The sequence below is a fragment of the Dendrobates tinctorius genome, unplaced genomic scaffold (assembly GCF_039654945.1).
Source record: "Dendrobates tinctorius isolate UK_male_01 unplaced genomic scaffold, ASM3965494v1 ptg000020l, whole genome shotgun sequence".
Lineage (NCBI taxonomy): Eukaryota > Metazoa > Chordata > Amphibia > Anura > Dendrobatidae > Dendrobates > Dendrobates tinctorius.
The window spans coordinates 8,493,073-8,516,522 of record NW_027361688.1 but is presented as its reverse complement, the minus strand read 5'-3'; the positions used below and the strand labels follow the sequence as shown (position 1 = coordinate 8,516,522).

General features: G+C 43.4%; 1 protein-coding gene and 1 pseudogene across 2 annotated transcripts; one reads left to right on the top strand and one right to left on the bottom strand.

Annotated features, from left to right (window-relative positions):
- Positions 1-1,420: 1,420 nt before the first annotated feature.
- LOC141083377 (E3 ubiquitin-protein ligase TRIM11-like) lies at positions 1,421-4,262 on the top strand (annotated as a pseudogene).
- Positions 4,263-4,875: 613 nt separating this feature from the next.
- On the bottom strand, positions 4,876-23,357 carry LOC141083376 (uncharacterized). Of its 2 annotated transcripts, none has more exons than XM_073567593.1 (12): positions 22,728-23,357; positions 20,469-20,909; positions 19,269-19,595; positions 19,048-19,145; positions 16,534-16,699; positions 16,200-16,428; positions 14,707-15,179; positions 14,497-14,578; positions 11,114-11,280; positions 10,320-10,480; positions 5,531-5,780; positions 4,876-5,367 (listed from the first exon to the last, which is right to left on the bottom strand). In XM_073567593.1, the coding sequence occupies exons 2-12, from the start codon at positions 20,667-20,669 to the stop codon at positions 5,143-5,145; spliced, it is 2,379 nt and encodes a 792-aa protein (XP_073423694.1). In that variant the 5' UTR covers positions 20,670-20,909; positions 22,728-23,357; the 3' UTR covers positions 4,876-5,142. The 2 variants fall into 2 exon arrangements, with proteins under 2 accessions (XP_073423694.1, XP_073423695.1); XM_073567594.1 differs by having other exon boundaries at positions 20,469-20,685; positions 23,225-23,288.
- Between the last annotated feature and the right edge of the window lie 93 nt (positions 23,358-23,450).

The window sequence follows — 23,450 nt, the reverse complement described above, 5'->3', positions numbered from 1 at the left end:
TTTTTCACATGTGCTGTTGCTTAGCCCTATTCCTCCCATTCTATATATGCTTTTTTCATTTTTATTGCCCAGATGTAGTACTTTGCATTTTTCCCTGTTAAAAACCATTCTGTTAGTTGCTGCCCACTGCTCCAGTTTATTTATATCTTTTTGAATCCTCTCTCTCTCTTCTCTAGTATTAGTTATCCCTCCTAGCTTTGTGTCATCAGCAAATTTAATCAGTTTACCTTCAATTCCTTCATCTAAATCATTGATAAAGATGTTGAACAATACAGGGCCCAGGACAGAGCCCTGTGGTACCCCACTTGAGACATTCTTCCAACTGGATGTGCAGCCATTTACGACCACTCTTTGGGTTCGATCACTAAGCCAGTTATGAATCCACCTAACAGTTGCCTTGTCCATTCCATACTTAATCATTTTTTCAATAAGGATTGTATGAGAGACTTTGTCAAATGCTTTGCTGAAGTCAAGATATACTATATCTACAGCATTTCTCTGATCCACCCAATCAGTGATTCTGTCATAGAAGGAAATTAAGTTAGTCTGACATGACTTATTAGTTACAAACCCATGCTGACTCTGTTTAATCACTTCATTCTTATCCAGGTATTGACATACATGTTGTTTAATAATTTGTTCAAAGATCTTTCCTGGTATAGAAGTCAGACTCACCGGCCTATAGTTGCCTGGGTCCACCTTCTTCCCCTTTTTGAAGATAGGAACAACATTTGCTCTTCTCCAGTCTTCTGGGACTTCTCCTGTTCTCCAAGAATTTTCAAAGATTACGGAGAGGGGTTCAAAAATTTCTTCTGCTACCTCCTTCAGTACTCTGGGGTGTAATTCATCTGGACCTGGAGACTTGAATTCATTTAGGTTAGCTAAGTGTTTCCTATGAGTTTATGTCATAGTTTTTGCTATCAATTTATGTCATTTTGCGTGAACATTTGCTCGACCATAATATATATTTGTCAAATGTCGTGAAGGGGTTAATAAAAAATACAGGACCAACAAAGGAAGTGATAAATTGCTGGAATTAGGATCTCTGCCTCACATCATGATACTCTCATGAGGGGTATCAAAAATCTGGTGCTAGATTCACTTTAATGCAGGGGTGGGGAACCTCAGGCCCCAAGGCCATTTACGGCGCTCGATGACCTTATATCAGGCCCCCGAGCAGATTCTCAGGGACTGCATTCTGGGGCAGGGAGCTGTATTTTGTTTGCCACAAGCTCATTAATTTCTTTTTGCTCTGTTAGCAGACACACGCAGTGTTCACTACTGAACATTGAAGGGCATGCAATGAAAGATTAAGTCATGACACCGGTGCCAGAGTCAGGATGTACTTTGTGGGCGGAGTTTGTACGACCCCCGAAGGATGGTATAAATATCCAAATGGCCCTTGGCCGAAAAAAGATTCCTCACCCCTGCTTTAATGAGTTAAGTGAATGGGTGTAACTACAACATTGCTAAGTAATGAGTAATAGATGCTTTCAGTTTCGTTTCTTCCTTCTTCCGTCAGCCATGGCGTCTGCTGATCTGAGAGACGAGCTGCTCTGCTCCATCTGTTTATCTGTTTTTCATGATCCTGTAATGCTGAGATGTGGACACAACTTCTGCCGGGTCTGTATTGATCGTGTGCTGGATACAAAGGACGGGTCTGGAGTTTATTCCTGTCCTGACTGCAGAGAAGAGTTTCAGGAGCGGCCGGCACTGACGAGGAACATAAATCTCCATAATGTCGCAGAACGTTTCCTGATTACTCAGCAAGAACAAGAGGAGATCACCGGGATCTGCTGCACTTACTGTGTGGACTCTCCGGTACCTGCTGTTAGATCCTGTCTACACTGTGAGGCTTCTCTGTGTGATAAACACCTGAGAGCTCACAGCAAATCACCAGAACACGTCTTATCTGATCCCAGCACTTCTCTGGAGAAAAGGAAATGTTCTGTCCATAAGAAGATCCTGGAATATTACTGCACTGAGGACGCTGCTTGTATCTGTGTGTCCTGCAGTTTGGCCGGAGAACATCGGGGACATCGGGTGGAGATGCTGGATGAGGCCACGGAGAAGAAGAAGAAGAAACTGAGAAATGTTCTCCAGAAACTGAGAACAAAAAGAGAAGAGACTGAGGAAAGAGTCCGGAGTCTAGAGGAACGCTGGAGTAAAGCTCAAGAAAAAGCAGCTGGAGAAGCCGAGAGTCACTGCCCTGTGTACAGACATCAGGAGACGGGTGGACGACCTGGAGAAGAAGGTCCTGAGTGAGATCTCCAGGCAGGAAAAGGAAGAGTCACTGTCACTGTCTGCTCTGATCCATCAGCTGGAAATAAAGAAGGACGAGCTGTCCAGGAAGATGAGACACATTGAGGAGCTGTGTAACATGACGGATCCACTGACTGTCCTACAGGAACCAGACACCGGTGACTTGTGTGATCCTGAGGAGGAGGGAGGTGATGAGGACACAGGGGGACATGATAAACAGCCCCATGATGGAGATGACCTGGATGTGGCTGTGATCTCACACACATTACACACATTATGTGAGGTAATATCAGGTATAAGGAGCGGGATCTATGTGGAGGGTCCTGCAGACATATTACTGGATGTAACCACAGCTGCTAATAATCTCCTTATATCAGACGACCTGAAAACTGCAACCGGGACAGAAGAGAAACAGAAACGTCCAGAAACAGCAGAGAGATTCCAGGATTATCAGGTGATGAGCAGGAGGGGATTTACCTCAGGACGACATTACTGGGATGTGGAGAGTAGTAGATCAGGGGGTTGGAGGGTGGGGATGTGTTACCCCAGTATAGACAGGAGGGGGCAGCAGTCACTGATTGGAAATAATAACAAGTCCTGGGGTTTGGGGAGATATAATAATCAGTATTCAGTGATACATGACAGTAGACAGGTCCGTTTACCTCACCAGATCCCCAGTGATAGATTCAGGACATGTCTGGATTATGAGGCCGGGCAGTTGTCCTTTTATGAGCTGTGTGACCCCATCAGACACTTACACACCTTCACTGCCACCTTCTCCGAGCCCCTTCATGCTGCATTATATGTATTTCCGGTAATGCTTGGTGGGTGCTACATTAGTAGCTCATTGAAGATAATAACGTAAAGGAAATGTAACATGAGGAAGTGAAGTTTTCATAGTAAACATTTTTACGATTTTCTCTGCATTGTCTAAATACAAAATATTAAGTTTACGCTTTGGCCGCGGAGCCTCATTGAGGCTGACGCTTACTGTTCTGCAGGAATCCCTTTCCAGCAGTCATTAAATCATCACAGACAGGATTACAATAAAGGTAACAGATAATCCAGGATTCATGGCTGACAATAGGTGATGGACACAGCTGTAGACCTCTCTGCACAATGACCCCTGCACAGGTCACAGAGCACGATCACACTGCTCCTATAGACATCAATGCGTCACCTCCAGACCACAATTTCCTGTATCTAATATGCATTAATATCTCGATTTAATTAGCTATAAATTCTAGGCTAAAATTATACTTTCACTTTAAGTAATAACACCCACAGTGATCACCTGATCGCTACATTGACTTTCTCTTAGAAAAGGGTTGTCTTCTTGGGCTGAAGTGTGTACATGAGTATTCGCCATTATAATAACACTGATTTCTGCTCATTGATTTAATTTTGATGGTTTATAGATGATATTGTTTCTGCTTTATTAAAAAAAATGTCTAAAAAAAGAGAACCCGCTATATAATTCACAATATAATGATATACACATTGGTGCTACTGGTGGAGTTTCACATCAAATTAATATATTGGGGTTTTTTTTGCTTTAGTTAGTACGTTTCCCACTTGAATATTTGGTTTTGGAAAAGCTGGTTGACCACTCGACTGCTTTTAGAAATGCAGTGCAGTTATCCTGATAAGCTAAAGCAATATCCTGTACATGAGATAAGGGACATAGCTTAGGTGTCCATGGTTATGACGACTAGCAAGTGACTGTCACTATATGACTGGTCGTAACCATGGATACCTAAGCTATTGCAATGCCCTGCACAGGGGGTAAGCGACATAGCTAATCAGGTGAACTATACTATATTTCAAATGGGAAGTATTTGCTAATATTGTTATTATTACACCTACTATATATTGGGACAGTGTCTTGGAGATGGGAATACCCCATTAGGGCATATGCTGAATTATACCTTGATCTTAGATTATCCCTTTATCAAATTTTTTGCATATAATCATGCTAATAAAGGTGATAAGAAGCTGAATAGTGTGATGTTAGTGGTATAATGTGTGACATCCTAATGACAGCTGATACATGTATGAGTGCTGAGACCCCATCAAAAAATACTAGTATGGATGTGTAATGAGGAGGTGTAATGTTACCATATTACCACTCAGCCCCTATTACGTCAATTCTGCAAAACCCGACAGGACAAGAGAGGAGTCATTTATTTAAAAAAAAGCTGAACGCTTTCTTCAAATTTTAGACTATCCATTTAAAGAGGACCTGTCACTTGCCATAAACATGTTTGTTTTTTTTTACCTGGTGTGAATGCCGCGGTTCCCCTGTATCCAGCGATGTTTTTCTTTTCTTCCTGCGCCCCTCCGTTCCTGAGATATGACCCTCTCTTACCTAAATATAAATCTATTTTTTAGCCAAATGGGCGCCATATTCAAGAATTCAAAAATTAAAAACCACACCCACTTGGTAAAAATATATGGGGGGAAGAAGAGGCGCAGGAACAAAAGAAAAATATCACCGGATTCAGGACAACAGGGACATTCACACCAGGGAACAAAATGTACATATTTATGGAAAATACCAGGTCCTATTACAGTTTGCCATGTTATCACACCAAGGACACTCTCTGCTCATGGTAAGGAGCAGTTTGTGTATTTTTTGTTATGCTAGCACCATCATATTCCACAGTGCTTTACAGACATCATCATCACTCATAATCATCATGTTTTTGGAGTGTGGGAGGAAACCAGGGAACCTGGAGGAACCCACAGAAACACGGGGAGAACATACAAACCCCTTGTAGATGTTGTCCTTGGTAGCATTTGAACCCAGCACCCCAGTGTTACAAGGCTTCTGTGCTAACCACTGAGCCACTTGGTTCCTCAAAACACAAGCAGATGTTGTCAAAGAACCATGGCTGATCGAAGCGCCTGCAGATTCTGCTCCTTGAGACGTTGCTGTAAATCCTTGTCCCTCTGGGACTCCCGCTCAGTCTGCTGGTAGAATTCCGCCAGTCTCTTGGAGACTCTGCTCTTGGATCCTTCCAGCTTTTGCTGGTGTCTTCTCCGGTCCTGGAGAGCAGCCTCTTGTTGTCTTTGTTGTGGAATCATCTGGCTGTGGAGCAGCTCCTGGAACAAAAATGAGACATGGGAAAATAGATCACAGAATTACTTAAAATGAAATTTCATACATTACTAATAATGCAGAAGAAATTACAAATTCCTAGTAAAATAAGATAGGCAATTATCTAATGACCAATAATTCCACACTCGTAATATATACCGTACTCACCTTATACTTCTCATCTTTCTCCTGCTGTTTATGGATCTTCTCCAGATCCAGATTCTCTCTCTGCTGCCGAAGGTCCTTCCAGAACTGGACTTTCTGATCCTCCCTCTTCCACTCCTTTCTCACGTCTTCATATTTCTTGCGGCTCCTCTCTTCAGCCGTGGCTCTGCGAGATTCTGCTTGCTGAACCTCCAATCCCTCCTGGTCTTGTCTCTTCTCCAAGTCAAGCAAGATTCTTTGCTGAGAACGAATCCTGAAATAATAATGTGACTGATTATCCTGCACATAGGAGCAGTATTATAGTAGTTATATTCTTGTACATAGGGGCAGTATTATAGTAGTTATATTCTTGTACATAGGGGACAGTATTATAGTAGTTATAGTCTTGTACATAGGGGGCAGTATTATAGTAGTTATATTCTTGTACATAAGAGCAGTATTATAGTAGTTATATTCTTGTACATAGGGGGCAGTATTATAGTAGTTATATTCTTGTACATAGGGGACAGTATTATAGTAGTTATATTCTTGTACATAGGGGGCAGTATTATAGTAGTTATATTCTTGTACATAGGGGCAGTATTATAGTAGGTACAGTCTTGTACATAGGGAGCAGTATTATAGTAGTTACAGTCTTGTACATAGGGAGCAGTATTATAGTAGTTATATTCTTGTACATAGGGGGCAGTATTATAGTAGTTATATTCTTGTATATAGGGGGCAGTATTATAGTAGTTATATTCTTGTACATAGGGGCAGTATTATAGTAGTTATATTCTTGTACATAGGGAGCAGTACTATAGTAGTTATATTCTTGTACATAGGGGCAGTATTTTAGTAGTTATATTCTTGTACATAGGGGCAGTGTTATAGTAGTTATATTCTTGTACATAGGGAGCAGTATTATAGTAGTTATATTCTTGTATATAGGGGGCAGTATTATAGTAGTTATATTCTTGTACATAGGGGCAGTATTATAGTAGTTATATTCTTGTACATAGGGGCAGTATTATAGTAGTTATATTCTTGTACATAGGGGCAGTGTTATAGTAGTTATATTCTTGTACATAGGGAGCAGTATTATAGTAGTTATATTCTTGTACATAGGGGGCAGTATTATAGTAGTTATATTCTTGTATATAGGGGGCAGTATTATAGTAGTTATATTCTTGTACATAGGGGCAGTATTATAGTAGTTATATTCTTGTACATAGGGAGCAGTACTATAGTAGTTATATTCTTGTACATAGGGGCAGTATTATAGTAGTTATATTCTTGTACATAGGGAGCAGTATTATAGTAGTTATATTCTTGTACATAGGGGCAGTATTTTAGTAGTTATATTCTTGTACATAGGGGCAGTGTTATAGTACTTATATTCTTGTACATAGGGGACAGTATTATAGTAGTTATATTCTTGTACATAGGGGGCAGTATTATAGTAGTTATATTCTTGTACATAAGGGGCAGTAATATAGTAGTTATATTCTTGGACATAGGGGGCAGTATTATAGTAGTTATATTCTTGGACATAGGGGGCAGTATTATAGTAGTTATATTCTTGTACATAAGGGGCAGTATTATAGTAGTTATATTCTTGTACATAGGGGACAGTATTATAGTAGTTATATTCTTGTACATAGGGGGCAGTATTATAGTAGTTATATTCTTGTACATAGGAGCAGTATTATAGTAGTTATATTCTCGTACACAGGGGGCAGTATTATAGTAGTTATAGAACATACAACACTGCCCTTCACCTCTCCAAACAAGCCTATTTCAACACCCTCATCACCTCACTGTCCAACAACCCGAAACGTCTCTTTGACACTTTTCATTCTCTACTCAACCCAAGGGTACAGGCCCCAACCACAGAGCTCCGAGCTGACGATCTGGCCAATTACTTCAAAGAAAAAATTGACCAGATTCGACAGGAAATTATCTCCCAATCACCTCATACCATGCACTGTCCTCCCTCCCCCACTGCATCTAGCTCACTCTCTGATTTTGAACCAGTCACAGAAGAAGAAGTAAGCAGGCTCCTTGCATCTTCTCGCCCAAACACTTGCACCAGTGACCCATTTCCGTCACATCTCCTCCAGTCCCTTTCCCCTGCTGTCACCCCTCACCTAACTAAAATATTTAACCTCTCTCTCTCTTCTGGTATCTTTCCCTCCTCATTTAAGCATGCCATCATACATCCACTACTTAAAAAACCATCCCTCGACCAAAACTGTGCCGCTAACTATAGACCTGTCTCTAATCTTCCCTTCATCTCTAAACTCCTGGAACGCCTGGTCCACTCCCGTCTTATCCGCTATCTCTCAGAAAACTCTCTTCTCGACCATCTCCAATCCAGTTTCCGCTCTTTACACTCTAGTGAAACTGCCCTCACTAAAGTCTCTAATGATCTACTAACAGCTAAATCGAATGGTCACTACTCCATGCTAATTCTCTTGGATCTCTCTGCAGCATTCGACACTGTGGATCATCAGCTCCTCCTCACTATGCTCCGTTCCATTGGCCTCAAGGACACCGTTCTCTCCTGGTTCTCCTCCTATCTCTCTGACCGCTCCTTTACTGAATCTTTTGCTTGTTCCTCCTCCTCTCACCTTCCCCTTACTGTTGGGGTCCCTCAAGGATCGGTTCTAGGCCCCCTCCTCTTCTCCTTGTACACTGCCCCTATTGGTCAAACAATCAGTAGATTTGGTTTCCAGTACCATCTCTATGCTGATGACACCCAATTATACGCTTCTTCTCCTGACATCACGCCAGCCTTTCTAGAAAACACTGGCGATTGTCTAAACGCTGTGTCTAACATCATGTCCTCACTATATCTGAAACTGAACCTGTCAAAGACTGAACTCCTGGTGTTTCCTCCCTCTACTAATGTACCTATACCTGACATTGCCATTTCTGTGTGTGGTTCCACTATTACTCCCCAGCAACATGCCCGCTGTCTTGGGGTCATACTTGATTCCGAGCTTTCCTTTGCCCCCCACATTCGATCACTGGCTCACTCTTGTCATCTGCACCTCAAAAACATTTCTAGAATTCGACCTTTTCTTACTTTTGACTCTGCAAAAACTCTCACTGTTTCTCTTATTCATTCTCGTCTCGACTATTGTAACTCTCTACTAATCGGTCTCCCTCTTACCAAACTCTCCCCCCTCCAATCTGTCTTGAATGCTGCAACCAGGATCATATTCCTCACCAATCATTACACCGATGCCTCTACCTTGTGCCAGTCATTACACTGGCTACCCATCCACTCCAGAATTCAGTATAAACTTATTACCCTCACCCACAAAGCCCTCCATAGCTCAGCACCAGCTTACATCTCCTCCCTTGTTTCAGTATACCACCCTACCCGCGCCCTCCGTTCTGCTGATGACCTGAGGTTAGCATCCTCAATAGTCAGAACCTCCCACTCCCGTCTCCAAGACTTTACACGTGCTGCGCCAATTCTTTGGAATGCACTTCCCAGGTCAATACGATTAGTCCCCAATCCCAACAATTTTAAGCGTGCCCTGAAAACTCATTTATTCAGACTGGCCTACCGCCTCAACACATTAACCTAATCTATCCCTGTGTGGCACAGCCAAAAGTTTTACCATAATCAGATTCCCCGCATCATGTTCCCACATGCTTTATGTATCCATTAGCCCTCTGTGTTTGTACTGTTACACACTTAACACTATGGCTGGTCCATACAATCAGGGCAACTGTTACCACCCACCTTTCATGTCTCCCTCTTTCCTCATAGACTGTAAGCATGCGAGCAGGGCCCTCATTCCTCTTTGTATTTGTTATAATATATGTGATTATTGTTATGCTGTAATGTCTATTGTCTGTACAAGTCCCCTCTGAAATGTAAAGTGCTGCGGAATATGTCGGCGCTATAAAAATAAAATTTATTATTATTATATTTTTGTACATAGGGGCAGTATTATAGTAGTTATATTCTTGTACATAGGGGCAGTATTATAGTAGTTATATTCTTGTACATAGGGTGCAGTATTATAGTAGTTATATTCTTGTACATAGGGGGCAGTATTATAGTAGTTATATTCTTGTACATAGGGGCAGTATTATAGTAGTTATATTCTTGTACATAGGGGCAGTATTATAGTAGTTATATTCTTGTACATAGGGGCAGTATTATAGTAGTTATATTCTTGTACATAGGGGCAGTATTATAGTAGTTATACTCTTGTACATAGGGAGCAGTATTATAGTAGTTATATTCTTGTACATAGGGGGCAGTATTATAGTAGTTATATTCTTGTACATAGGGGCAGTATTATAGTAGTTATATTCTTGTACATAGGGGCAGTATTATAGTAGTTATATTCTTGTACATAGGGGCAGTATTATAGTAGTTATATTCTTGTATATAGGGGCAGTATTATAGTAGTTATATTCGTGTACATAGGAGCAGTATTATAGTAGTTATATTCTTGTACATAGGGGCAGTATTATAGTAGTTATATTCTTGCACATAGGGGCAGTATTATAGTAGTTATATTCGTGTACATAGGGGCAGTATTATAGTAGTTATATTCGTGTACATAGGAGCAGTATTATAGTAGTTATATTCTTGTACATAGGAGCAGTATTATAGTAGTTATATTCTTGCACATAGGGGCAGTATTATAGTAGTTATATTCTTGTACATAGGGGCAGTATTATAGGAGTTATATTTTTGTATATGGAAGGCAGTATTATAGCAATTTGAGAATCCATAACATTGAGAGAATTGCTGGTAATCACTGATATACATCGTCTATACCGTCTGTTATCCTGAAGCATCAGTTCTCTCTGTTCCAGTTCCCGCATTCTCTCTTCCCTCTTCCTCTGTCTTTCCTCCACTCGCGTCCTCTGTAGTTCTGATGTCTCCTCTTCCTTTTGATCTCTCAGATCCTGATTTTTCCTGACTTTAGCTTCATAATTCTGGGGAAATAAACCATATTCAGTGTTGAGATTTAAATGTTCGGGGTGAACGTCCGCCCAAAGCTCAACCCTATATCTCTCATGTGACAATATGTCCTATCCAAAAGGGTGAAAGATGCTTAGACTTGTATGGTTTGTCCTAGAATTTAGAGGGGTTGTCCACTACTTTTACATTGAAGGCCTATCCTTGGGAAATGTCATCAATGTCTGATTGGTGGGGGTGCAACAATCGACACCCCAGATGATCAGCTGTTCCCTGTGTTGGCGGCAGCTGGAACTGCTCAATTACAGACCTGCACAGCACAGCTACGTCATCGCTATAGTGACCGCTGCTGGGTACTGAACATCCATCCCCCTTTCTAAATCAATAGGGGGTGGATGTGCAGTACCCGACCGCGACCACTGTTCCGTTAACAGAGCTGTGCTGTGCAGCACAATATACAGCACAATGAAGGGTTTATGAGGACAGTATCTGACTACAGAGGGTTTGTTTGTAGTCTGTAACCGTGACGACACATGGGGCTGTATAGAGAAGAGCGTGGCTGTAAATGAAGGTGATGGAGGGAAAAGCTGATGACGGAACCCATGTTTATCGTACTATAGGTCTTCAGTAAACCTGTCACCTTAACTTACTAGTTTTAGAGGGGTAGAACGTGGTCTCCGATCAAGAATCACAGACTCCATAGTCCTGCGATCTTCTTTCATTGCTCTTTCGATGCGCATCAAAGTTTCCTGGAGATGAGTCACGTTCCCGAGTTTTGACGATGAGGGTCTATATGATGACCCCATTATACCAACATCTATGAGATAAAATAAAAAAATAAACATAAAAAACCCTGTATATAGTTGATATTTCATATTTTGGATACTATTATATCATATAAAGGATTCCGTCATTCATTGCCTCCATGACATACCCTGGAGGACCCAGCACGTCCAAGCGTCAGATGGACAACCCACTGATTTCAATAAGCACCGTGTAATGCTTCATCTCCCCAGTGGTGGTGCTGCAGGAAAACTGAACACTGGCTGTTGATTTCCTCCACAGATGATCACCAGCGATCTTAGATCAGATCAACTTATTTTAAGAGAACCATATAGAGCAAAATGCAGAGAACCCACTTTTAACCTTTTAACCTAAACAATGTTTACCTTGAGGATGTAAATAATATTTTTATTTTTCTATCATTCGTTCCGGTGGTCATAATTTTATTGTCTCTTAGATGTCGAAGTATGAGGCTTTTTTTTAGGCATCTTTTTATTTTTTTTCCAATAAAGTAAAAACTATTATTTTATTGGGTCATATATAGATGATGTTATATATTTAGTGTACAGACTACAGGGTGACAGCTCAAGGCTTGTTTTATGTCTTATTATGTGTGTTCCCATGCGATTGGTTTTATGTCTTTTTCTTTATTATGACTATAGTGACTGGTTAAAATTTAGGCTGTGTGCCCACGTTGCATTTTTTTAAGCGTTTCCGTAGCGTTTATGCCGGCTCAGACGCTGCAGAAACGCTTAAAAGATGCTTAAAATTAATTTGCATGTGTTTTTGGCTTTTTGTGCCAATGCATGCGTTTTTAACCGCTCAGGAATCGCTTAGGCTGGTTTCACATTTGCGTTTTTTAGCGCTGGAAAAAAACGCTAACCTGCGCATGCGTTTTTTCCCCTATATTTGACATGGGTGCGCATACCTGCGCGCTGCCATGCGCATGTATGCGATTTTCATGCGCTGCGTTTTTTTGGGGTATGCGTTGGTATTTTCCAGACGCAGCATGTTGCATTTTTTGGCCCTGCAAAAAAGCGCATGCGCACATATGCGCACGTTTTGAGCTAAAAATGGCCATTATAGCCTATGGGTGCGCATATGTGCGCATTGGCATGCTTATGTATGCGTTTTTTTGCACAAGCGTTTTTTTTTTTTAACCATGGAATTTAGGGGTTTGGGTTAGAGTTAGGGTTAGTTAAAGGGGTTTAGGGTTAGGGTTAGGGTCAGGGTTGGGGTTAGGGTCAGGGTTAGGGTTAAGTATGGTTTGGTTAAGGGTTAGGGTCAGGGTTAGGGTTAGGGTTAAGTATGGTTTGGTTAAGGGTTAGGGTCAGGGTTAGGGTCAGGGTTAGGGTTAGGGTCAGGGTTAGGGTTAAGTATGGTTTGGTTAAGGGTTAGGGTCAGGGTTAGGGTCAGGGTTAGGGTTAAGTATGGTTTGGTTAAGGGTTAGGGTCAGGGTTAGGGTTAGGGTCAGGGTTATGGTTAAGTATGGTTTGGTTAAGGGTTAGGGTCAGGGTTAGGGTCAGGGTTAGGGTTAGTTAGGGTTAGGGTCAGGGTTAGGGTCAGGGTTAGGGTCAGGGTTAGGGTCAGGGTTAGGGTTAGTTAGGGTTTAGGGTTTGGGTTAGGGTTAAGTATGGTTTGTTTAAGGGTTAGGGTCAGGGTCAGGGTCAGGGTTAGGGTTAGTAAAGTCTTGGTTTGGGTTAGTGTGAGGGGCCACCTAATGTTGGAAAAAACGCAAACGCGGTAAAAACGCACTAAAAACGCATACAAACGCATAAAAACGCTGCGTTTTTTTCATGCATGCTCATAAAAATGCTTGAAAAAAACGCAGCAGTTGTATGCTTTTGTATGCGTTTTTTTAATGCGTTTTTTTGCGGGAAAAACGCGCTGCAAAAAAAAGCAAGTGTGAAACTAGCCTTAGCGGCTAAAAACGCAGCATGCTCATTAATTTCCGCATTGCTGAGCGTTTTTAGCTTTCCCCAATGTTCCCAGAAAACGCGCGGCTTTTTTGCAAAAAACGCGCGGAAAATAGACGCGCGTTTTCTGGGAAGGGGGATCAGTTTCCTGAGCGTTTAAAAACGCTAACGTGGGCACATAGCCTAAGGTCATTCTCAAAGCCAGAAACGCGTCAGTTTTCTTCCCTATGGGATTACCTTTGAATGTTTTTACAATAAAGATTGATTTGTTTTACCAGTGACAAAAACCTCGGATGAAAGAGCTATCCTGTGTATGAGAGAGTCGACTGAGATGGCCGTCCACCGAATGATCGGCCGAAGCATTGTTTGGCCAACAGCCATGAAATGTGAATTTGCCAGCTGTTGGACACGGGGGTGGCGGTCAGTTTGTGCTCTCGTCCGCTGGCCCGATACCGCATGGGTCAAGACACATCCCACTGGTGCCACCAAATGTGGAGACACGAGGGTCAGTGGGTGCTCTCATCCATTGCCCCAGCTGTCTTAAGAAAGATTGACAAGACCAGCTATCCTCCCACTGAATGCCCGCTCTCCTTTCCCATAGGTAGAATACTCAGACAACACATGGTGAGAGGGTAAAACAGTGTGACAATACTTTATTGAACTACCAACACACAATAACATAGAACAGTCTCAGCAAAATACCCACATTTGTGGTTCAGGTCATCATCCACAGGTCAGGGGGGAGCTGGGATGACTTTAACTCTCATTGTGTGAGTATTTAATCAATCTGCATAGTTCATCCTTCTCTATTTTGCAACTCAACAAAATAGCTGGACTTATACAACGGGTAATCAACATAGCAAACATCTATTGTCCTATTACCCTATGTCCTTGTCTTGCAAAGATAGAAGACAATAACCTGTAGGAGCTGATATAAGAGGCAAACAGCAGCCATTCATCAATTCAGAAACAACAAAAAGTTCAAACAATAGTCTATGATTCTTTACCTACCGGAAGAAAAACACATCAATTCTAGAGTCAACATTCAGACTCATGAATAATAGCCTATGTCTCTTGGCCTGCTGAAAATAGACGTCTGGATGCTGTGTCGTCGTCACACCAGCTTTAGTCCTTTTGCTGTTCAAACCGTAAATGTCCTAGTGGTGACCTCCAAAGTAATCTAATCTTTTGACGCTTCTCACCCCAAACAGTTAATATCGGACAAACTTTCTAATTTTTGCTATCTAATATGTATGGGGACCTTCCAACAGATGATGTCGGGTAAAGTAGGGTTTGACCAGTTAGAAGTCAGATGCTGTACATCTCATAGTTACCTTCTCTTCTCCTATAAGACGTGTCCGGAGGGTCGATGAGGTTTTCCGTCTGAGTGTCTCTACTATGGATGAGAGGTTCCTTCTGAAACACAAAGAATCACCTAAGAAGAAACATCAGCCACCTTCCATCTCCAACAATTTCTCGATTCCTTAAAACTTCAATGTGATAAACAGTACGGGAATTGTGGCCAACTGACAGCCTAAACATACATGTCTACTTATCTGGTGGAATCCCTGGTACCGTACATTCCTCCTCTGGAGTTTGGGTTTTTCCTTGCCAGGTTCTTCATCTTTTTTGGGAGCTTTGCCCTTTTGGGTAGATTTTTCTTTAGTTGCCGTGATCTGGTTGATGTGGTTCAGTGAATTCCTGAGGGCCACCCATAACTCCTCGGGAACATGACACTTTTGGCAAACACCAGTTTCGGGACCACAATAGTGACATTTATGAGACCCTGAGCCAACAAATTTCTCTTCTACCTGACACTCTTGGTGATAATCACTAGTGCCCATAAAGGGGAAATTGGTGCAAGTCTCTATCAGCTTCTTTCGAGTTTCTGGAGGAATATAGAGCTCCAAGGTGATGCGGTCACCTAAAGTCTGAGGGATCCATATGGCCAGGCCAGGAGGAACTAGCTTAGTCTTTCCATTCCAGAAAGTCACCAGGACCCCAGTGCTGTCAAAAGCTAATAAAGAATATATATATATAAACACATGGTAAACTGACTATAGATACATAATCAAATGTATGTATACAGTGATTGCACCAGCAGAATAGTGAGTGCAGCTCTGGGGTATAATACAGGATGTAACTGAGGATCAGTAATGTATGTACACAGTGACTGCACCAGCAGAATAGTGAGTGCAGCTCTGGGGTATAATACAGGAGGTAACTCAGGATCAGTAATGTAATGTATGTACACAGTGACTGCACCATCAGAATAGTGAGTGCAGCTCTGGAGTATAAATACAGGAGGTAACTCAGGATCAGTAATGTAATGTATGTACACAGTGACTGCACCAGCAGAATAGTGAGTGCAGCTCTGGGGTATAATACAGGATGTAACTCAGGATCAGTAATGTAATGTATGTACACCGTGACTGCACCATCAGAATAGTGAGTGCAGCTCTGGAGTATAATACAGGAGGCAACTCAGGATCAGTAATGTAATGTATGTACACAGTGACTGCACCAGCAGAATAGTGAGTGCAGCTCTTTGGTATAATACAGGATGTAACTCAGGATCTGTAATGTATGTACACAGTGACTGCACCAGCAGAATAGCGAGTGCAGCTCTGGGGTATAATACAGGATGTAACTCAGGATCAGTAATGTAATGTATGTACACAGTGACTGCACCAGCAGAATAGTGAGTGCAGCTCTAGAGTATAATACAGGATGTAACTCAGGATCAGTACAGGATCAGTAAAGTAATGTATGTACACAGTGACTGCAGCAGAAGAATAGTGAGTGCAGCTCTGGAGTATCATACAGGATGTAACTCAGGCTTTGTGAAAAATTCATGAAGGAAACTATTTTGATAAATTTGGCAGACAAAAGTCATTGAAAACCACAAGTTAAAGAACAAAAGTGACATAAAAAATGAATTGTGCTCTAGATCTTTAAATAGGTATTCAAAGGTGATAATTTCATTTGAAAGAATGTTGAAGACTAAATTATTTTGTTGGTTCCCACACGTTCATACCTAATCCACGCGCTCGGGTTTCTTTTCCTTGCAGAACAGTACCAGGTCCATAGTTCTCCATTTTAGCATCTACCGGTGCTAGCACATGGTCTCCTGGAGATAGTGGTCTCCACCTTGCATCTTCATAGTGGATGATGTCACAGACTGGCGTCTCCTGCATGCGGAACTGACTTTTACCCTTTAAGGAGCGACATTTCTCAAACTCCACAAGGAATCGGTCACTGGAGCCCTGAATTCGTGGTTAAGGGAGACACAATCGTTGACTTAGTAGACAACCCAGTGGAAATTGGGATTTCTGAGACACGTTCAGACGTAAGGCATTGCTGCTACTTACCTCCACCTCGCGGGCAATGTGCCCCATGTAATAAAGTCCATCTGCGTCCCTGCGGGCCAATACCCTGGCCCCTCTAAACAAACTCAATACTTCTGGTGCTAGTTGCACGGGGCTTACAGGAGATGGAAGTTCTTTGGGATGGACACAGCAGTTAATTGTTTTCAGCCTGAGAAACATTAAATCAAAGGGAAATATAGGACCCAAACCGAACATAAGGTCCTTCATTTTTTGGTATTATGGTGCTAGATGATGATTAGCGTGATCCATAGGATTGCATTGATTTACACACGTTACTGTCATTGATGAATTTAGACCTTTTCCACCTCCTCAGCTTAACAAGTAGATCCCATTTATCTGCCTGTAGAGCCTGTTAAGGGCAGTACAGTAAATAGAGAGGGAGGAGGGGGATGCGACTGCAGCTTCTCTCTATAAGACAGCATGATGTGTGAGCGAGGGAGGAACAGATGTAGAGGGACATCTATGTATTATATACAACACTGAAAATGTATAAAAGCATGGAAGGAAAGGTACTACAGTTGAAGGGCTCATACCCACAGGTGAGAAACTCGGATGAGTCTCGCATGTTAATACCCGGCACTGCTGCCGGCACACGGATCGGAGCGTTCAGCTGCATGTATTTCTATGCAGCTGAACGCTCCGATCCGAGTGCCGGCGGCAGTGCCGGATATTGACGTGCGAGACTTGTCCGAGTTTTTTGCCTGTGGGTATGAGCCCTTAGAGGTCAAGTAAAGGGATCAAAATGGCCAAATGTAGGATTTTGGAAACGATAGACAAAGATGTCGCTCAGTTTTATTCACTGCTGCTACTCCTTAATAAAGAAATATCATAAAATACATACAGTGCCTACAAGTAGTATTCAACCCCCTGCAGATTTAGCAGGTTTGATAAGATGCAAATAAGTTAGAGCCTTCAAACTTCACACAAGAGCAGGATTTATTAACAGATGCATAAATCTTACAAACCAAAAAGTTATGTTGCTCAGTTAAATTTTAATAAATTTTAAACATACAAGTGTGGGTCAATTATTATTCAACCCCTAGGTTTAATATTTTGTGGAATAACCCTTGTTTGCAATTACAGCTAATAATCGTCTTTTATAAGACCTGATCAGGCCGGCACAGGTCTCTGGAGTTATCTTGGCCCACTCCTCCATGCAGATCTTCTCCAAGTTATCTAGGTTCTTTGGGTGTCTCATGTGGACTTTAATCTTGAGCTCCTTCCACAAGTTTTCAATTGGGTTAAGGTCAGGAGACTGACTAGGCCACTCCAACACCTTGATTTTTTGCCTCTTGAACCAGGCCTTGGTTTTCTTGGCTGTGTGCTTTGGGTCGTTGTCTTGTTGAAAGATGAAATGACGACCCATCTTAAGATCCTTGATGGAGGAGCGGAGGTTCTTGGCCAAAATCTCCAGGTAGGCCGTGCTATCCATCTTCCCATGGATGCGGACCAGATGGCCAGGCCCCTTGGCTGAGAAACAGCCCCACAGCCTGATGCTGCCACCACCATGCTTGACTGTAGGGATGGTATTCTTGGGGTCGTATGCAGTGCCATCCAGTCTCCAAACGTCACGTGTGTGGTTGGCACCAAAGATCTCGATCTTGGTCTCATCAGACCAGAGAACCTTGAACTAGTCTGTCTCAGAGTCCTCCAAGTGATCATGAGCAAACTGTAGACGAGCCTTGACATGACGCTTTGAAAGTAAAGGTACCTTACGGGCTCGTCTGGAACGGAGACCATTGCGGTGGAGTACGTTACTTATGGTATTGACTGAAACCAATGTCCCCACTGCCATGAGATCTTCCCGGAGCTCCTTCCTTGTTGTCCTTGGGTTAGCCTTGACTCTTCGGACAAGCCTGGCCTCGGCACGGGAGGAAACTTTCAAAGGCTGTCCAGGCCGTGGAAGGCTAACAGTAGTTCCATAAGCCTTCCACTTCCGGATGATGCTCCCAACAGTGGAGACAGGTAGGCCCAACTCCTTGGAAAGGGTTTTGTACCCCTTGCCAGCCTTGTGACCCTCCACGATCTTGTCTCTGATGGCCTTGGAATGCTCCTTTGTCTTTCCCATGTTGACCATGTATGAGTGCTGTTCACAAGTTTGGGGAGGGTCTTAAATAGTCAGAAAAGGCTGGAAAAAGAGATAATTAATCCAAACATGTGAAGCTCATTGTTCTTTGTGCCTGAAATACTTCTTAATACTTTAGGGGAACCAAACAGAATTCTGGTGGTTTGAGGGGTTGAATAATAAATGACCCTCTGAATAAACTTTTCACAATTTAAAAAAAAATTAAACAAAGAAATAACATTCTTTTTTGCTGCAGTGCATTTCACACTTCCAGGCTGATCTACAGTCCAAATGTCACAATGCCAAGTTAATTCCGAATGTGTAAACCTGCTAAATCTGCAGGGGGTTGAATACTACTTGTAGGCACTGTATATATCTAGAATAGTACATGGATATAAGCAGGGTACAAATGTCATGGAGGTGATACTTACTGAGGTTCAGAGGAAACAGCTGTAGAGAAAGTGCAGGAAGACGAAGAAGATGATGATGGGCAATAATAATGGGGTCTCTGGTGACCATTAATTCTGGCCTGAAAACAAGGGATTTATTTTATAATGGAGAGTATAAAGGATCTGTCAGCTCTCCCGTGTGGTGTACCATATAGAAAATCTATCAGATCCCCAGGTCACAGTGGCCGTTCTTTATTACCTACCATATCTGACGATCTCAGAGGCTTCAGATTAATTGTTCGGAAGGCTCCTTCTCTCGTCCAGTCATTCGGCTCCTCTCGCAGGTACACCACATTTACAGAGCAGGGGTTCTCATCTCTGGCGAGAAAGTTGTAGATGTCCTGCAGAACCCGGGGTGGTAGGGTGTCCATTACTAAGTACACCGTCTGACATGATGGGTCCTCGAAAGCTGCAGCCAAAGCTTCAGAAGGGTCAGCACCAGAATCGCAGGCAAAAGTCTGGATCCATGAAATGGCCTGATTTGCGGTATCTGGGGTCCACGTCACCGTGCGATCACACCACTTATGGATCTAACAAAGTAGTTTAGATTTGTTACCAAACTTACACAAGCCCAAAATCCCCCATTTGAAAGGAGCTGTAGTGAGCATGTGCGACCAACACATCTGTAGGCTGTGAATGGTGTGGTGGTAGTACATGCTCATTACTACTTCTTTCCCTTAAGATTCCTCTGTTCTCTTGATCCTTAGAGGGGTCCTAGTGGTCTGTCACCCAGAAATCATACAATTGTCAACCCCTTTAACATTTTGTGAAGCTGCACATATGTGCATTTCTGATCACCCAATGGATCTGATCAAGAATAAAGGTGACTAAGAAATTGTCCAGGACTTTCATATGTATACCCTATACTTAGGATGGTTCATCTATATTAGATAGGTGGGAGTCTGACACCTGTCATCCCCACTAATCAGCATAGGGTTCAGGGTGTCGGATCACCACTGTTTTGGTATAGATGACCTATTCAAAGGACAGATCATTGATATCACAAGACAATCAATTTAAATGGGGTATTGTCAAGTTTGAAAGTTAAGTATAACTTCCCGATCACTGGGGGTTTGACTGCTGGACCAACCACTGATCCCGAGAACCGAAGCTCTTGTGAATGGAGCGGTGGTCAACCATGCACTTTGCTGCTCAATTCCTTCTTAATGGAATCACTGGAGATAGCCAAAGGACTTGGCTGGTTTTCGGCACTCCCATTAAGTATCAATGTAGCGGAGGTGCACATGTTCAATCACCGCTCCATTCACCCAGTTCTCAGCACTGGAACTCAGCAGTCGAACGCCCAGCGATTGGGAAGTTATCCCTTCGGAAAGGGAATAACTTCCAAACCTGAGGATATCACTGTATTTTTTATTTTAACAGGGATGGACATGGTCTCATACCTCCTCAGAGAAGTAGATGACATTGAATGATGATGCTCTCCAGCCGGTGACCAAGTTGTACAGTGCCTTGGAGACATAATCCTTCAGAAGATTCAATTTCACGGGGTCTCCATCCAATGTGCCCACCGCGAATGTCACAGCTCCAGTGAGGTTCTTAGGACACTGGGAGCAGAAGCAGCTGGGATGGTGGAGACTGGACATGTCTCCTGTGTGTCTTCTGATGTGAGCACATAAGATCACGTCACATAACGCCGATAATCCAAACCGGTCTCTAAGAGTGTAAGGAAAATAGCAACGTACAAACAAGCCGTCCCCCTTCTTCCTTTAGATAAGCAGCACTTAGTGAAAGGAGCAATGCTCCCATCCGTGTTTTTATTTGGATGTAGTCTCCTGGATACACGATACAGAATAAGCAAGTCTTCACAAGTCATAGGTCACACTCTAGAGGTGGAGAAGAAAGTGCAAGCCCTAGTCATCGTGCCACCATGGTGCATCGTACATCACCCCAATATTTAATTACTTATTGTATGCACTTTTATGTGGCACTTTCTTATTATTTGGACATCAAGAGCACCGCCATGAGTGGCACCTCACTCCATTATAACTCTCATTTAATCCTCTGTCAGAGGTCCCTCAAATTGGCTTCTCACCTCTTCTGCCCTGTCAGGACAGCCTGAACATGTCCCTGTAGCGTTCCTGTCTGCAGAGTGTGAACCTATCCCAGTGGCCGTCCTGTCTGCACAGCGTGAATCTGTCCCAGTAGCCGTCCTGTCTGCACAGTGGGAACCTTTCCCAGTGGCCGTCCTGTCTGCAGAGTGTGAACCTGTCCCAGTGGCCGTCCTGTCTACACAGCGAGAACCTGTCCCAGTGGTCGTCCTGTCTACACAGTAGGAACCTGTCCCAATGGCCGTCCTGTCTACACAACGAGAACCTGTCCCAGTGGCCATCCTGCTCAGTCTAAGAATCAAAAAGTAACGTCTGGAGCCTTTGGGGGTCAGCAGATGCTGCAGGACACTGCCCTGGAATGGTACCTGGCAGTGACCTGCCGCACAAGTCTGACCTCACCACTAGAGGCCAAAGCGAACACCAAGGCAGCCTCTTACTCATGCCCCTCCAAGGTAGCTCCAGTCTGTGGCACAGTGTGTCCAAAACCACTTGCGTCACCTAGGAGTGTAATACCTCCTGGTGAGTCATCTCTGTGTGGGGGCTCTCACGCTTCTAGGACACTGCAAATCAGGTGAGGGGGCTGCAACTCATGCCGAATATCGATCGATAGCCTAGCCTTCTACTAAGACCTCTCCGACTCTGGACTCCTGCTGGTGTGCCAACAGGCCCATTCCCGTGAGGTTCGGTGATGCGATGGTCTAAAAGTTTTACCTAGCATACAGTTGTGTGAGAAGACTGACAATACCGACAAAACCATTTGTAGGTTTCATGTTAGTTTGTACGCAACTTCTGCTTTGCATTTGAACCTGATGAATGCCGGCCAGACCAGCTTTATGGAATAAGGACTACTAGACCTATGGGGCAACCATCTCAGCTACCTAGTGGAAGACACAACCTCCCGGTTAGCCATCTGTGCTTGGTGGCTAGCCAAGATAAGGACTACCAGACTTGTGGGGCAATCAGCTACCTACTGAAAGAACGAACCTCATGGTTAGCCACCTGTGTTTGGTGGCTAATCAAGATTGGGACTACCAGACCTGTGGGGCAACATCTCAGCTACCTACTGGAAGGATTGACCTCATCGTTAGTCACCTGTGTTTGGTGGCTAACCAGTATAAGAACTACCAGACCTGTGGGGTAACATCGTAGGAACCTACTAGAAGGAGTGACCTCATAGTTAGCCACCTGTGCTTGGTGGCTAGTCAAGACAAGGACTACCAGACCTGTGGGGCAATCAACTACCTACTGAAAGAACGAACCTCATGGTTAGCCACCTGTGTGTGGTGGCTAATCAAGATTAGGACTACCAGACCTGTGGGGCAATCAGCTACCTACTGAAAGAACGAACCTCATGGTTAGCCACCTGTGTTTGGTGGCTAATCAAGATTGGGACTACCAGACCTGTGGGGCAACATCTCAGCTACCTACTGGAAGGAGTGACCTTATCGTTAGCCACCTGTGTTTGGTGGCTAACCAGGATAAGAACTACCAGACCTGTGGGGCAATCAGCTACCTACTGAAAGAACGAACCTCAAGAAAAGGACTACCAGACCTGTGGGGCAACCATCTCCGCTACCTACTGGAAGAACTGACCTCCTGGTTAGCCACCTGTGTTGGGTCCTCCGACTGGACGGGTCACTCACACTTCTCGGACACTGTGCATCAGGTCGGAGTGCTGCAACCCATGCCGGCCATGTTGCTCAAGAGCCCACCAGTGTTAAGTCCAACCTCCTATGAAGACCCATCCACCGTGAGGCTCAGATCCGATTCCGGGGGGTCCGAGTAGTTATGTGTCAGCCCCCGAGAGGAGCGACAATCCAGATAACGTAAAAGTACCATAATTACACAGCTCCCACCAAAATGATCGGTTCATCCATTAAACACACGGACCCGTCTGGTCTCGCAGAGGGCGACGCTCCTGGGCGTCATATTTATCATGTAGCTTAAAGTGACCCCTTTCTCTATTAAACCCCTCATGTCATATGACACAATGGGCAGCCAAAACTAGACCCTGTGGTCGCACCAAGAACCTTGAGACCCCAATATACAGCGCCCCGCATATTATACCAGTATGCAGCAGTCACACTCACCCGCTCAGCTCTCTGCCCGCCGGGCGCTAGGACCCCGCACACGCCCTATGTGTACAACGCTCTGTTTACACAGGCACTATGACAACGGGATATACCACTCACGTCTACAGGGGAGCACTACCGTCTAAAAAGCACGGTCTCATATTCATTTTCGGAGAATTCTCACATAAGATTCATAAGATCATTTACTAATCAGCCAGCACTCAGATTTCCTGTCATGAGATCA